Source organism: Diplotaxodon limnothrissa, linkage group LG14 (assembly GCF_057381915.1).
Source record: "Diplotaxodon limnothrissa isolate DT_005_m linkage group LG14, D_limnothrissa_male_GT1.1, whole genome shotgun sequence".
NCBI classification, from domain to species: domain Eukaryota; kingdom Metazoa; phylum Chordata; class Actinopteri; order Cichliformes; family Cichlidae; genus Diplotaxodon; species Diplotaxodon limnothrissa.
The window spans coordinates 33935288-33951735 of record NC_140609.1 but is presented as its reverse complement, the minus strand read 5'-3'; the positions used below and the strand labels follow the sequence as shown (position 1 = coordinate 33951735).

Below are 16448 nucleotides of genomic sequence, written 5' to 3'. Positions count from 1 at the left end.
GTAAAGATGGCTGAAATTCCTCCAGAGTTCATGTAATATGTTCGAGTCTGGTCTCAAAGTACATATTCAATGGTACAGTTCAGAAAAATATACTGACCAAAGTGTACTAGTGTGAGCTTGTCTTTTAAAGTTTATATACATGTAAAAGTGTTAAGGGGGTCCCCTTATGTCATGTCACAGTTTTTGTCTGTTAGTTCACACTTCATGCTCATCAGCATCAGGTGTTAGATCTCACTGATGGAAATGTACATCTTTTGATCATTTGCCACAAGCTCGCTATTTTCTCTTACTTTCTTTTTCATTTCAGCTTAATTTCTTTTTTTGAAGCTGTCAAAGAAGACATCCCCTTTGAAGCACATGAAGTTTATCAAAAGGTTCTGATGCAGCTAATTATTCACCAGCCTTTCTTAGCATTACATATTTGACATTATAACACTCAAACAAAACTATATGTGTGAGACGTACCCAAAGGGGGCCACCTAAAATAAGCTTCCTCTCTCTGAGACATTTTATTCTGTGACTATTTAAAATTTGTCTCGCTAAATGAATAAACTCTAAATGTTGAACAGCAGTAGTTCTTGATGTATGCAATTCCCATAAAAAGCCTGCCGAGGATACCGGGGTGTCAATTTTTTTTTTTTAATCCACATAAGGAGAACAAAGCATTTTTTAAAATCATTTTTTATTCAGCTTCATGGCAAGCTGTTCTAACATTCACTCTTTTCACATAGTGGATAAAATTAAATACAGCTGAATACAAACACACACACACACACACACACACACACACACGCGGGTGCACACACAACATTAAAGATGTCCCACATGTGAAACAAAGAAGTACTTTAATATTCAGTGATAAATATGTGCCATTTAAATATGCACAGTTTAAACATACAGTACTGTGGAAAGGTTTTAAGAGCTTGTGAAAGAAAATCTTGTTACATGATGGTGCTTTTAAAATGTAAAAACGCTATGGATAGTATTTGTTTATCATCTAAACTCATCTATACTCATGCAAGATGTATGGTATTGTATGGTATAGGACAAGTAAGTCCTAAATAGAGATGGATGTAGGTGCCATGTCTTTTCATGAGTTGAGATCAGAGCTGTGCTGTGGGTCATGCCGTTGCAGGGTACCGTCTTTTCTCTAAAAGTAGCTTTTTATGATTCTGTCTGACATTATTGTGATGCTGCCAAATTCTGTCTGCAGAATGAATTTAGAGTCAGTAAGAGACTTCTTTCACAGTATTGCTTGTTGCACAAAATTTTTGGTTTGCAAAAAGCCAAAAGGCTTCACTGTTTCCTTGAGGGACTGCTCCTTTAGCGCACTTTCTAGCCTTTTGGTGGACAAAGCAAATTTATTTGTTTCCACATCAGAGGAATATCCTCTTGGAAACAATTCTCCTATAAAGACTGGGTCTGATCCTGACTGTACATGGGTGGAGTAGACTCGGTCTTCTGCCAGTTGTGAGGTGATGGCAATCTTACACAGTTTTGAAAGAAATGCACTTAACATGGCTAATGGTTCTGGTCGCCGTCCTTGCCTGTTTCTTTGTGCCTAAGCAGAAGAGATTGGAAAGCACATCTAGAAATGGCTTATCTCCTATTACCTTTCAGTAAAGCTCTCCCTAAAAATGTTTGTTTGCATTCATGGTCTTTTTTTTTTTTTTTTCCACTTAATGAGTTTGGTTCAACATGTGTATATAACTATATCACTTGCAAATATAGTATATGATGAAAATGCAAAAGGGGTCACTTTTGTAAGTAATTCAATAATTCAGACAAGACTGAAAGCGCTAAAAAGATGCTGGATGACAAGTGTCCAGGAGCAGATTTGTAAACACAGGGTATTACAGCCACATGGTACTTGCCACAGCCTAACATGTTACCAGGATGCAAAAGACTCTGCTAGCTTAATCCAATTATGTGCATTCTCAGTCTGAGGTGTGATGCGTTCTTGGAGGATATGAGAGTTTATTATCACACTGTAACGAGGAAGCTGGAGAACTGACAGACCCATTAAAAAGACAGGAGAAAAGAAGTTTGTGCAGACTTTGAAAGCAAAAGTTGTTAAATAAAACATGGATGGTGTGGGCACCTCTCGCAGCCCCCGCAGAGGCTCTTGTCTGATTATTCTTGTCATAACCAGGTAGGTGTGAGGAGGAGGAGGAGAAAAGCATCTTTATGCAAGACTACAGTCTCGCTGTGCAATCTCCACGAAGAAGCCTATAAAGCATATACAGTATGTACAGAAGGGTCCCCGCTTGCCTTCTTCCTCCCTCTCTGTCGGCTCCATTCCTCTCACTTCCTGTCGTTCCCCATTAATCTATGATGGTGCCAAAATTAGCAGATGACTTGTTAACTAAACTTCACATTTTGGCCAAGAGGGATGTGGGTGAAGCAGCAGTGTTTGAATTAATAAGAGTTAGGAAAGATTTAAGAGATTGTGGAATTTGCGTCCTTAACTGATGAAACCTAAGTTAATACGACGGAGGATCAGTGTCTGCATGAAAGAAGAAGAGGCTTTTAAACTGGGGTCGACAGAATCTTAAATAAAGCTGAATTGATGCTCTTAATAGCAGTGTGAGCTTTGCCAAACACATTTTTGATGCATTAAAGTGCGCCGTCCAACTCTTAATATCGAGTAATATCCTCTATCCATTAACTGCAACACTTTCAGTATTGATCTGAAGAAGTTCAAGTTGAGTTCAGATACACAAACACCTCATCAGGTGCTACGTCAACTCTGGTACCAAGTGAAACGACTTAAGTACCGCCTCAAAACGTTTAATCCAATAAACACACTGAAAAACAAAAACAGGAGATGATGACTCCGCAGACCACCTCAGAGACATCACTGTCCTTGTGCATTAATTGAAATCATTAACATAAGATGTAGCATGCAATCCATCTGCGCTGATCCTCACTAATTCATTCCTGACTTTATTAATAAACATCTTATTGGCTTTCAGCATTTTAATTAAAAAAATTAATAAACTGGGAAAAAAGGGGGGACGTAAACAAGAGGAAGATCCTCAAGCACTCTGCTTAAAATGCATATCAGTGTTTCTTTCTATATTTCAAGGACAGACTTATTTCATGGTATTAGCCTTAAGCAGTCCTCCTGATGGAAGCCCAGTGCTTCATTCTCCCAGATATTTTTCTCCCCTCCATGATGCCATGCAAGCTTAAGCGGTGTGCACATGAAAAGGTAAGTTCTAGCGCCATGAATAATGCACATTGTTTGCTGTGAAATGTGAAAGGAGCTGTAGATATCAGATTCACATAACGTTCAATGACTCCAGGATAACTGCCAGCATGAGCGGAGTGAACGCATAGAAGCCAAATATGATATACACAAAACAAAATGTAGCACTGTGGAGGCCACAAACAATGGGAGCTCGCCCCTGGTAGAGGCACAGTTTTTTTTTAATGTTGTAATATATTTTCTTGATATTGTATTAAATATTGTATTAAAAAATAATAATCCTAATGAACCAGATACTAAATTATACTGCTGTAGTTAAGCTGAGAGTCCCAGACCAGGGAGACCATGGCTTTTTGCCAGAACAAGCAGCCCTCTTTCATCCCAGCACACTTAAACCTCATTAGAAAGGCTTCGAAAGATCCTCTCACTACAAAACCCATTTCAGGCTAATTAAAATGATTTGTGAAATTAAACATAAAACATAAAAGGACCAAACATGAACACACAGACAGCTTTTTCAACACGTTTTGTGAGCAATTAACAAAATGTGATGAATGTGGAAAAAAAAGAAACGCAACTGACAGAGAACCAAAAAACAACCAACAATGCGGGTAATTTATATCACTTTATAGTTTTACAGTTCTTTTGTTTTTTTAAAAAACCCTAATGATAACTTTTATGTTATAAACTATTGCAAACACTCAAAAGCAATTTTACCGCAATGACCATTCTAGGAGTAGCTGACATTTGACATTCTGGAGCTGTCAATGTCCCAGTGCATACACCCCTTCAGAAGATGAAGAAAGCTCGTGCCATTAACACCTTAGTTTTTATATCAAACCTTAATTATAAAAGGATCCAAGATGAATTCAATGTATTTGAAAGCTGGTATGAAACCCCAATCTCCCCCCGAAAAAAGCAAAAGGAAAAAAAACCCCAAAACACATTCATTCAACTTAGTTTTGATTTATGCATTTCACCTCTGCCCCACCTGCAGTGGCTACAGTGGGGCCAGTGTGTGAACGTGGTGATAAAACTGTGTTCTATGGATATCAGAAATCTTCCTGAGCCCATGCACTGACTTCCATAACACAACTGAGTCCACTTTCGAGAGGGCCGAAACATCTCAAACATTCAGTGCAGGTTTTCAGCATTGTCCCTTAAATACAGAGATGTCTCTGGATCTTTTAATAACTAGAACACACCCATGCTCCAGTATTGTGTGGCATGTTCATGATGACAAAAACTGATATACTTAATCACATTACAAAAAAAAAAAAAAATGTAATTATGTAAGGGCTAGTAAATAGTTTATATGGTCAAAATTTTAACACCATTTTAACCTGTTGCTAGGTTGGTGTGAGGCAACACCCAACGCCCACTGCTGATGTCAGAACACCTGATAAAGATAAAAACCTTTATGGGCCTAACACGTACCTGTGTGCCAAGTTTAGTTGCTCAACTCATGACTGTGTCAGAGTTGAGAAACACAAAGACAGAGATTTTGTGTATTATAGTAAGATATAAAAGAGAGGAGATAAAGAAATTCAGGAGGTGAAGTCTTTCTGCCCAAATATCACCCCACCCCCTTCTTTATTTAACGTGCTTACACTATTGACTTTCACATATAGAGCTTAAATGATCAGCACATTCTTCTCTTTCCCACATTTCACATAGAGTCCCAATTTTAACAAAATTGCACTTTTGTAATATTTGTTATACTTTTCTAATAAAAGGAACTATGACAAGTGACTTTGTATTGCTACAGGCTAAATTAATTTGGTAACAACAAGAAGAAAGAAAAATGTTTGTCAAAAGTTTTAATCCTTCATTTCTATTTGTAGAGCTCTCTTATCACCACCCACTACTCCTTTTGATGTTTTGCAGCTGTGGGCAACTTCTCCATTAGCCTACATATGTGCACTGCATTGTGGGACAATGGTGTCCATCAACAGCACACTCAACAGTGATTTAGTATGCACGCTGACATTTTTGAGCAATGCTTAATTTTGTCGCTTTTTCAGCACGGACAACCTCAAAAGCATGTTAATAGTATGCTGAATGGGATGGTGATACAGCATAGGTTATTTGAAAAGTGGTGTAGAGAGTGGACTCTAAAATACAACAGCCCTGGATTTTCAATTGTAGAATACTTTACATTTAAATATAATGACATTCAACAAAAGATAACCTTTTATAAGTCACAGAATGTGATGCCGTAGGTATTTACCTGGATGGAGTTAGAGCGGCCATTAAAGGGCTCGGGCTGTGTGAAGAACTCCGTGTTGTGGTCCAGCCGTCCGTGACCTCCATACTGAGCCGCATCTGAATCCAGCTTGATTTTGTATCTGGCAAAGATTGAGGTTAAGGCGCAATAGCAGTGGGAAACTAGCTTATGAGATTGAAGACCTAAGAAGTGCAGAAGGAGTTTTAGCACTAGTGCTTTTGGTGTGCAGATTTGGTTTAGCAGTGCTCAGCTGGTTTATACTCATTGAAATCCTCACATCCATCAGCATTCATCTCCTCCTCGCGGCACAGCACAGCGACAGTGCGGAGCCCAAATACACGAGGAGAACGCTGCCTGAAATTAACATAAATAGAGAAGCGATTCAGCCATGGCTCAACCATCCAGCCTGACAGTCGAATTTATCTAATGCACTGCATAAATAATGAATTTAATCAGAAAAAGTGATCCAAATGAGTGACAACAGATACACATGACAAATCATAAAAAATACTCTCTCCTCCTCTAGGAGTTGTTCACATTTTGTTGTTTTACAACTTGACAAGAGACTAGACTGATTTAAGTCAAGTACTCAGCAAATCACTGCAGACTCATTGAAATATATCTAAATAACACTGAGTTAGCCAAGTTGTTGAGCTCCCTCAAGTTGGTATTTAGCAGATGTACAAGAGGCTACTTGTCTAAATTTGCTACTAACAAATACTGTACTGAACATTGCAACCAGTTCTGTTTTTTAGTATACAAACACTGTATGTGGAAGATAAACTTTATCTTTTATTCTTTTGTATACTGACATTAAGTCTTTATCAGGTGAGGAATCAGAGAGGGTGAGGAGATGTTGTGTTTTACTGCACTAAGACAGCAAAGTAAACCTCAGATTTCCTTAAAGAAATATGTCTGTGAAGGTTCTCAGTCATCCAGGTCATCGTAGTCAAAGGAGCTTGCAAAGAAAAGCGTCTGGACTTCTTTAAGTTGCTTGAATACGTTTCACCTCTCATCCGAGAAGCTTCTTCAGTTCTAAGGTCAAATGGTGGGGAGTCCCAGATTTAAACCTAGTGGGAGTATCCCCCCACAGAGGGACAAAAGGATCCCCTGATGATCCTCTAATCGCCTGAGCCAAGGTGTGAAAATGGGTGTGGGTCCCAATCAGCCAGGGTTTCGGGTGAGCTCATTGTGAAACCTGGCCCCACCTTATCATGCAAAATCCTGAGGTCAGATGGCCCAGGATGTGAGTGGGCGTTAAGGCGTCTGGATGCCCTTAAAGAAATAGTCAAGAGGAAAGCTGCAGGTAGTGTATATATGGATTGTTGAAAAGTGAGGATAATCCTTTACCTTCCTTCTGTGCTGTCCTTGTACAAAATGACTCAAACTTTTCTGGGCTGAATTATTGCAGCTGCTTAAACTTGGTCATCAATAAATCTGCATGCTCTTTAAAACAAAGAAATATGGAAGGATAGTGGATGAAATACAATATGCAAGTCTTTCTATGTGCTCTAGTGAGCATTTCAGTATTTACTTCAGCAGATAGTCACCTTTGTAGAGAATACATGCTACAACATTAAACTGATTACATGCATAATTATGCCCTTCAGCTGAAACAAATGTCAAACTAACGTCTGATGTGATATTAAAATTGTTAAGAGCCAGAATCAATCCTCCATGACTTTTAGAAAACTCCTCTTTTCTTTCTTAAACTACTTGACATGAGCATGTTGTTACTTGACAAAAAAAAAAAAAAAAAAGGACTAAGGATGGGTGTCAGGATCAGTTGCAGGGCTGTTATTAATGTCAGAGAAAATATTTTAATACTTTAAAAGCTAGATTTAAAAAATGAAAGAAAGTGCACTTTGGCAAACATGCATGAACAAAATAAAATATACAATACTTTAGAATTTAGTCCCCCTTAATTTCTATATATTTTGCTTCCAACAAGACAAACTTTCTTGTAAGTTTTTAAAGTGTTCTTGAACACCTTGCACCTGATCATTTTCAGTGGAAAGATGTTTTTGTTTGTTGAATTACTTGAACTGATGAATTATTCAAATGGGTACCTAACTAAAGGGATGGGCCACTGTTGTATCTACACATAACAGAAAACTTAAAAAGGGCCAATACTAAATTGTATCTTTAGACACCTTTTCACTTGCAGCTCATTCCTTTTCTCTGAATCTGAATGCCAAAGACAACATAGTTTGACAGGCATAAAATAGCTCTTTTTGCACCAACAAGGTAATTCCTAAAGTGTCACTCGCTGAAAACAGCATACTTGTCCACGTCCTTGAAAAAATAAAGGACATTGGACAAGTAGAGAACAAAAAGAACAAGCAGGCCTACAAAACTGTCTACAGCAGATGAACAGTTTCTAAAAGCCATATCCTTCAGAAATAGGGAAAGAAATCCAGCTAAGGTTTGACACAGGACCTGAGAGATACATCTGGCCTTTTAGTTGATCCATCTACTTTTCACTGAAGTGTCATCAGAAATGGTTTCAATGGAAGGGTGGCTGTCAAGAAAAAATTCTTAAGGGAATAGGGAGGAAGAGGCTAAAGTATGCCAGAAGTGGCAACAGGTCTTAAGTGATAAGTCAAAATTTGTAATTTTTGGTTCAAATCATCATCAGTAGCACAGAAGAGACTGTAAGAGAGGTACAACAGTGAGTATTTACAGCAATCTGTAATCTTGTCAAAGTCTATGTAATTATAAATGCAGGAATGAGTTGGAACCAACATGGAATATCATTTGCAAAGTGTCTGATTGGCAACAGCTACATTTTTTTTAGCATGATAATGATCCTAAATACACTGCCAATACAATCATATCAGGATACAAAAACACACAATGGAATACTACAGTCACTGATTGGCCTCCCCGGATCTCTACATTAACCTCCTAAGACCCGAACTCTTCCACGGCATGCATTTTTAATTTCTCTTCGATATTTGGGCATATTGGGGCCCAAGAACGTCAAAACAAAGAATTACCAGATTTTTTTTTTTAGCTTATTTTTGTTTTTAAGAAAAATAAGAGCCACATATGAGGATATTCGTTTAAAATTTTGATAGAACAGTAGCAGTATAATGTCCTCGTAAGTGGATATCAGGCCCTTGTAAATCAAAATTGAGTATTTTGGTCTAAATAACCCAAAATGTGATGTCCACATATGTGGATGCCAGGTTGTGATAGAGAGCTGAACAAAAGACAGGCATCATTAAAAGAATAGCTTTGAAAGTCCTAGAAACCTGTTAAACTATTCCTGAGGACTACTTAAAGAAATTGCGACAAAGCTTGCCTAAGAATATTCAGGCTGCCTTGAGGTGATGGTCCTACCAAATATTGACTTTCATGCTCCACTCAACCCATTTTCAAATCAATTCAGTTGTATTTATACAGTGCCAAATCACAACAATATAATATAATTTATATTGTAAGGTAGACACTACAATCACGCATACAGAGAAAAACCCAACAATCATATGACCCCCTATGAGCAAGCACTTTGGCGACAGTGGGAAGGGAAAACTCCCTTTTAATAGGAAGAACCCTCCGGCAGAACCAGGCTCAGGGAGGGGCGGCCATCTGCCGTGACCGGTTGGGGTGAGAGAAGGAAGACAGGATAAAAAGACACGCTGTGGAAGAGAGCCAGAGATGAATAACAAGTATGATTCAGTGCAGAGAGGTCTATTAACACATAGTGAGTGATTCCTAGCAAAATATGAAATGAGGGGTGACCCAAGATTTTTGCAAAGTACTGTGCTTCTAATTTAAAAACTTCCCAACATGCAAAGGTTAGCCTTACTCTTACCAGCCAGAAATCCTTAGTAGATACCATGTCTACCCTGATTCCCCATGCATAATGTAAACACCTGTAAACATCTGTGCATATTATTGTATATCGCAGGGTTGGTAGCTATAAAGATTGGTACTATAGGGAAGGGAAAAAAACAGGACAACGGGATAAACATGTAAACAGCCCCCTAATTGGCTGGCTGAATAATCACCTTATCTACCCGTAGGCGACATTCTTGAGTTTAAGCATGATCCTCAAACGCTGCCTCATTCTGCCCAAGAGCCTGGAAAATTCTGCTTTTGCTGTCTGCTTGTCTGCTTTGATAGTGATGATTAAAAAGAAGCTCTCCTCTGTGCATTGTTTTTGCTCAAGAGAAAGATCCCTTCCTCCACACCTTCTCTGCTCAACTTGCCACTATGGTGATTTATTGACAGAGCAAATTCATTTTGCAATAGCAGGGCTCTAGAGTGCGACCAATTTGGTCGCAAATGCGACCAAATTTTTCAGTGGTGCTACTAAAAATAAATATTTGGTCGCACCTGTGCGACCAACTGTTCCGGTAACAAAAAAAAAAATCTCTGTAACTCTCCGTGTGGTCAACAACAGACACACATTATGCCCCTATCGTGGACTAAACCAATCAGAGATAGTCAGGGGCGGGACCTCTCTGATTGGCCGTGGTCCAGTTGAAAGTGCAGGTGGAAGAGAGAGGTGAGTAGCTTGAATAAAGCGATATCAATTCATTAACGGATTCCACACAAAGACCTAAACACGGAGCGGACCCAACACATCAGAATCAGCTTCGTCTTTCTCGGCTTTCTCACCCGACGGCCTGAACACGGACACGCTGTCGGAGCTTAGCGATTCTTCGGGTCCGCGCTGTGTTTACGTCTTTTTGCGCTGATTCTGAGCTGCAGGTTTTGCCTCTCTCCAACCAAAATTCACCGAGCCTGCAGCAAAAGAAGCAGCAAACTGCGCTTCACATTTGATCAATGTCGTCATGAATTCCCTCTGACTTTTGCTGTTTTGCTTCCACCACGATAAAAATCACACTTCCTGCACAGCTCTCTCTCTCTCTGTACTTCAGGAACAGTTTCCCGTCTCAAATCTGTTTTCTGCATTATTCATTCGCTTATTACCCACCAGTCTAGCGTTGTTTACAGCGCTTTTTCTTTTTTCACTTAAATGACCTCGGACAAGAAAGCCTAATTTCTGCTGTTCAATACTGAAGAAATTTAAATTTCTTAAAATTATGCAAAATTGCAGAGTATTTTTAAGGTTATCTGCTATAAAAAGCCAGACCAGGAAAATCTCCTTCATGTTTTCCTGTGTTTTATTCTCAGTTACTTTCACACAAAGGCATCTGCTGTGATTTTCACAATTCTGATGAAGTCTCATGTGTATCAGTACTGATAAATGATCAGAATTTATTTAACCAGGACTTTTCCTGGTTAAATAAAGGTTAATAAATAAATAAATAGAATTATAATATTTCTGACTGTCTGAGGCTAAATTGAATCAAATCAGGACTTTGAGAACCGGAATTGAATGGATTATAGAAATCAGTGATGATACTCAGCCCTAGTGAGCAGCCTAGGCCTGAGAGAAGTGGATGTACTGTAGCTGTGGGTAATAAGAAAAGATCAAAAGAACTATTGATAACTTTTTTGTTAAGTTAAGGCCTGATCTGTCTGAAATTCATAGCCAGTGCTCTGACACGGTGCCATCAATATTTGAATGCTGAAAAAGCACAGTGTATCCAGAAAACACATTATATGCTGCAGTAAATGCACTGCCCAAGTGTCCCCTCTCCCCACGGCCTTTCAGCAGCAGACAGCAGCAAACAGGTCGTCAGAGGAGGCCAAGATGATGATTAAGTTTTTAACATTTTCTACAATATTGACAAAGCACTTTAAGCACAAGTTTGTTAGTTAATAATTTAGAAATTAATATTGTCTGTATGGACTTCCCCCCCCAAAGAAAGTGCACATGTAAAACTGCGGTGTTAAGCGATGCGGTTGAAAAATTTGAGTGCGCCTAACTTTTGTGCCGGTACGCCTAAATTTTTAAAGTTAGGCGTACCGGTACGCCCATGTCAAAAAGTTAGTCTAGAGCCCTGAATAGAAGCGTTGCAATACCTATCGAAAAAACATAGACATATTCTCTCAGGCATTATAATGCGCCCAGGAAACTAAGATACGTGATGTGAAAGTTTAATCTTTCTAATACAAATAACACCAAAAAACTTCCCAAGTGAGTGAATGTAATAAGGATGTGAACTGTAAATATTCCACTAGCATGTTTCAAAACTGAGTTGGAGTGCAAGCAGCACTGCAGTACTCCTTCCTTTATATACACATACAAAATTACATACACACATACACACACACACAGCACAGTGTGTATGCTGAAAATGCACAGTTAAAGTAATTCACAGTTCCCTGGCAAAGTTCTCTGAAAGGAAGTGAAAACTGGCACAAATTGGTAGTTGGATGCTTTGAGCGATTACATCTTTGTTAGTGGCTACAGATGGCTGCAACAACAGCTTACAGTATTTTAATCAATACAGCCTCTGTGAATAAAGGAGAAGATTAAAGAACACAATCAATTTTGCCCAATGAGCAGAAAGGCAGTCTGAAGCTAGATGATTCGAGTCATTGATGACCTGAAAACAATCTCGCCATGGCTGCGATTGCAGACCAAGCTACCACTTAGTTTCTCCATCAACTCGTCTTTTTTTTTTCCCAGGCCATATGAAAGTAATAGCACCCTGGCGAGGGTAAACAAGAGCTGAGCAAGCTGCATGTGCACATCTGAAGAATGCGGCATGGCCTTGTAAGCCTTCTAAATAGTGTATCTAGCCTTTTCAGAGTCGATTTTTACCCTGCTTGCTGCTCAGCTGGTGTAAGTTTCATCAGAGTGGAAGAAATTATTCCTTTGTGACCGAAAGTGTTGAGGTAGCTCGAGCCAACTAGCAGCTGAAACCCAATCTGATGCAAAGTAGAAGCTTTAAAGAATATTGCTAAAAAATAAAATAAATAGATAAAAATCATAAATTATGTTTAAATTTGATGACTACGTACTGAAAAAAAAAAACCCAAAAAACATGGCGCTTAAAAGTATGTTTAAAGAGTCTCCAGCAAAATTTGGTTTTGTACTTTTTTTAATCATTTACTTTCATTCTTAAACTTGGGGATTATCCAACACATTTGTCACACTTTTAATAAAGTGACAAAGATTTATTTTTCATTCTTAAGTTATCATTATATATAAAAGAAATGTCTATTACACATTTGGAAAGAAAATACGCTGTTCCCAAGGGCTTTGAAGCATAGGATTGTTTACAATTTAAAGAAAACATCATTTTTGTACTCAAATATTATTAATCTCCCTTCATATTCTATGGTTCATTTAGAACCATAGAACACAATTATTACCTGAACTAACACTCAGGTCGTGTACTGAACTCTGGGATCACCTTGTAAATTGTACATTTTTAGAGTTTAGTCTTTACAATAAAATACTTTATATACTGAACAGGAAAGTCATTGATTCTGGATGACTGAACTGTCTAACTGGACTTTATGAACATCTTAAATAAGTGTGGTTAACAGACAAGTGCAGTAGGTAGGTGACTTATGTATTCCTGTCAGTGTATCCCATACAGTAAACTGTACCCAAAAAGGTTGCAGCATAAAACCATAGCACGTGTTAAAGAGGTTTAGTGGGATGCAGATGGAATGTAGTTTATTTTCCTTATAGTTGTAAACAATTTATTCAAACTGCTTGGCTTGTTTATAGCCTCTCTTATCACCTGGCTGCTCACATTTCTTGCCTCAGTATACCGTTGATAGTAATCAGTATGTTTCCAGAACTCAAGGATTACCTTATTGAGTACAATGTTATCATAAATATGAGAAATGATGGCCAACACCACGAAAATAAAACCAGAGGATTTTCTTTTCTTTTAATGTCTGAAATAAAGAAGCTCCTCTATCTGTCTACACCATTTGAACATCTTCTGGAATCAGAGATTAAGCCACCAGACTGATGAGGATGTCTGTGGATGATATCCGTTAGAGTTACAACCTAATGGAATACCACACAGCCACATCGCCATTTATCTTAAAGCAGTCTGCAGAGAGCTGCATTAAAAAGAAATAGATGTATAGTTCCTTTTTCAGAAACCTTACCTGGAATATTATAGATAACATCAGAGCATGTTATTTTCGCTCATGCATAGTTAGTCATTTAGTGTCACTACACCTGTAGTTGAATTATCCCAAATGGCATTCCAGGAGCAGCTCAGACAGGAAAGTAAAAATGATGACCTGACACAATTGCAACTGCCTATTGGCACAGTGTAAATCAAAGACCAATCAGCACTGACAGGTACAGCTTTCGTGACGGGATCCAACTGGGATTTCAAATACTCTAACCAGCCAGATAAAGACCACTGCCTGAAGAACGTGTCCACCACGATTCGGAGAGAAAAGAAAAAAAACCTCACTCAAACGGTTTGAGTGGCTGTCGAAAAACCTGACATTGACTGCATTTTAATGGCCAACAATTTTATAGGCGAAGTGCTTCGCTTTACTTTCACTGCAGTTCTTCTGAGAGAGAAACAAAAACACACATCCTAAAGAGAACAATTAGAAAGTTAGTCTAAGAAAAATCTGACGACGTCTTGCGGTTACAGAGGCTCGGATTTTGATGGATTACTATACTGAAACATGTAATTATTTCACCCAGAGTTACCCAGAACCGGTGATATATTTCAAGAGTACTGCAACTAAGGTAACATAGTGCTTATTTTTGTAACTGACTAATAACATAATTATGGAAGATGCCGGAAAGAATAAGCACCTGAAGATCAATTTAAATGCCACGCAGCCATGCAACATGAGACCGAGGGCCACAGAAGGTCTTTTTTTGCTAGAGAGGAACACCCTCTGATATAATATGGTACTTGCTGTATTGCTAAAGGAAATGACATCCTGTATTGGATCAATTTTCACTAGTGCACAGCATGGTCACCTGCATCTAGCTATTATTTCCAGATACCGCAGTGGAGTAGAGCTCCACTGTGACATCCCTGACCCTCACACAGGTAGAAGAAAGTTTAAGTATATGACGGCTGAGTGTAATGAAAAAGCACTTTTGGACTCTTTGAGCTTGTCTTGTTTACCTCCTCTGCCTCTGAGTGGCACTTTCATCTGTCTTCTAGCCTAATTGGATCCTCTGCACACGGCACATTTACCTTCCTCACACACACAGCACATTTGCCTTTATGTGTTTACCGCCTCTCTGTATAATGACAGGCAAAGCTTTGCCCTCACATTTATTTGCATTTCCTCTCAACCCACCCAGTGTCTGAGGCCGCTCCTTAAACATCAAAAGAAGCACCAGGAGGAAAAGATGTGGTTGCATCTAAATGAAAATAAACCCTCAAAAACGATGTTGCCGACACTGTGAAGCAAGGCTATTAGTGCTTTGCCCAAGATTCACCCCATCAAGGCAAAGTAAAAACACAAAGCAGAACGTACAATTACTGCACATCAAACACGCTTACAATTAAAGGATGATGTTAAAATATTCGATGTCACTTCTGTTGGTTTTTAATAATTGAATAAACTTGATTAATGTCTTTTCTTACTATTCACATTTAATAATGTGTTCATTAACTCTTACAATCAATTCGATGGCAAAAACGTTATTGCCACTGTGTTATTTATGCTACTAAGACAATGTCACCTAATCATTCCCTGTATGTGACCTTATATAATAAGTACAAATAACATAGCTTGGCAAAATACTGTACAATTCGCACAGAAAACATATTTGATTGCGATAATAGTGTTTTCTATTTATGATGTTCTATTACAGTTTGACAGAGCCTCATTATTTAATTTAGCCAGAGGCAACCACTTATCCATCTAAATAAAATAAAAATGATGTAGAAATAATAAGAATAACTCCTGTTTAATACCAGTCAATCGAATCATTACCATCTGATTGAATTTCTCATGTGTAATCTGCTGCTGGCATACAGAAAAAACCTACCAAACTCTGTCTTGCATTTTGACTCACTATCACATCATTTAAGTCGTAGCTGGAAATGGATCAGAGCTTCATATCCATCCGGGAAGCTGTTGGTGTGAGCTGCAGTGGGCCTCATAAGGGAGTGATGTCCGTTATAATAAATACAAATCTGTCAGCTTCCTGTCCCCGCTCACATTCCTGATCATTAAGCCTGCTGTAATCACAACTGTGGGACTCATTAAATTTCTGACAGCCAATACTGCTAAAGAGAATGCTTTCTGAATCACTGGGCTCTGCTATTACTTCTCTCTAATAGCATAACAACACTACTATAAACAACCAACTCATATTCCCCTCAACAGCAACTGCTAAAATTATATTACAAAAGTCCTAGCTCTAGAGGAAACACTGCCATTAAAACTGTGAGTCTTTACAGGATGCATTTACTTTTAACAAGTCTGATCCACTTCTCAGTCTAAAATCTTCTCTTATTAAATGCACTTATGGGAGTTTTATGTAGAGCTGTGTTATTCTTTCAAAATTGTCAGTAGTTGATATTGCAGGTGATGTAGCTTTAGAAACTCATGCACAGCTTATAATCCATTCATCCATGCATATAACTACTTGTCCCAGTAGGGTCATTGGGCTGTGAGTGTACTAGCTAGAGCCTATCCCCCAAGTGACACTGGGTGAGACACAAGGTACATCCTAGACAGGCTGCTATGCTATCATAGGGCTAACAAAGACAGACAGACAAAAATTCACCAATTAAGCTAACAAGCATGTCTTTCGACTGTGGGAGAAAACTGGGGTCCCCACATAAAGCTCACACAGTCACAGTGAGATGACATGCAAACTCTCCACTACCCTACGACATAGCCAACATGCAGAAATCAGCAACTATAAAAATAGTCTGCTACATAGTAGGTTAGCATATGTGCAATCTGGGATCCAACTGGCTATTCTGTTGCCTTAATCTACAGGAACATCACAGTGCTTCCACTGTGTGCAGGGGATTTCTAAATCAATGGCTTAGTTTTGAAATTATATTTCAGCAAATGGACACAAACTGGTTACTACCATGGAAGCAATATGTGTTTAAGTGTGTTTGGATTGCAAACAGAAACCCAAAAACAACAGAAAGTTTCTCTCTCTCTACACAC

The 16448-nt window shown here is 38.6% G+C and overlaps 1 protein-coding gene across 1 annotated transcript in view; it reads right to left on the bottom strand.

Annotated features, from left to right (window-relative positions):
- The window catches only part of gbe1b (glucan (1,4-alpha-), branching enzyme 1b), a 104281-nt gene that overhangs the window by 6710 nt on the left and 81123 nt on the right, over positions 1 to 16448 (bottom strand). Inside the window, exon 15 of the mRNA XM_085370916.1 lies at positions 5442 to 5559. Coding sequence (XP_085227042.1) covers positions 5442 to 5559 — 118 coding nt within the window. The remainder of the gene's footprint in view (positions 1 to 5441; positions 5560 to 16448) is intronic.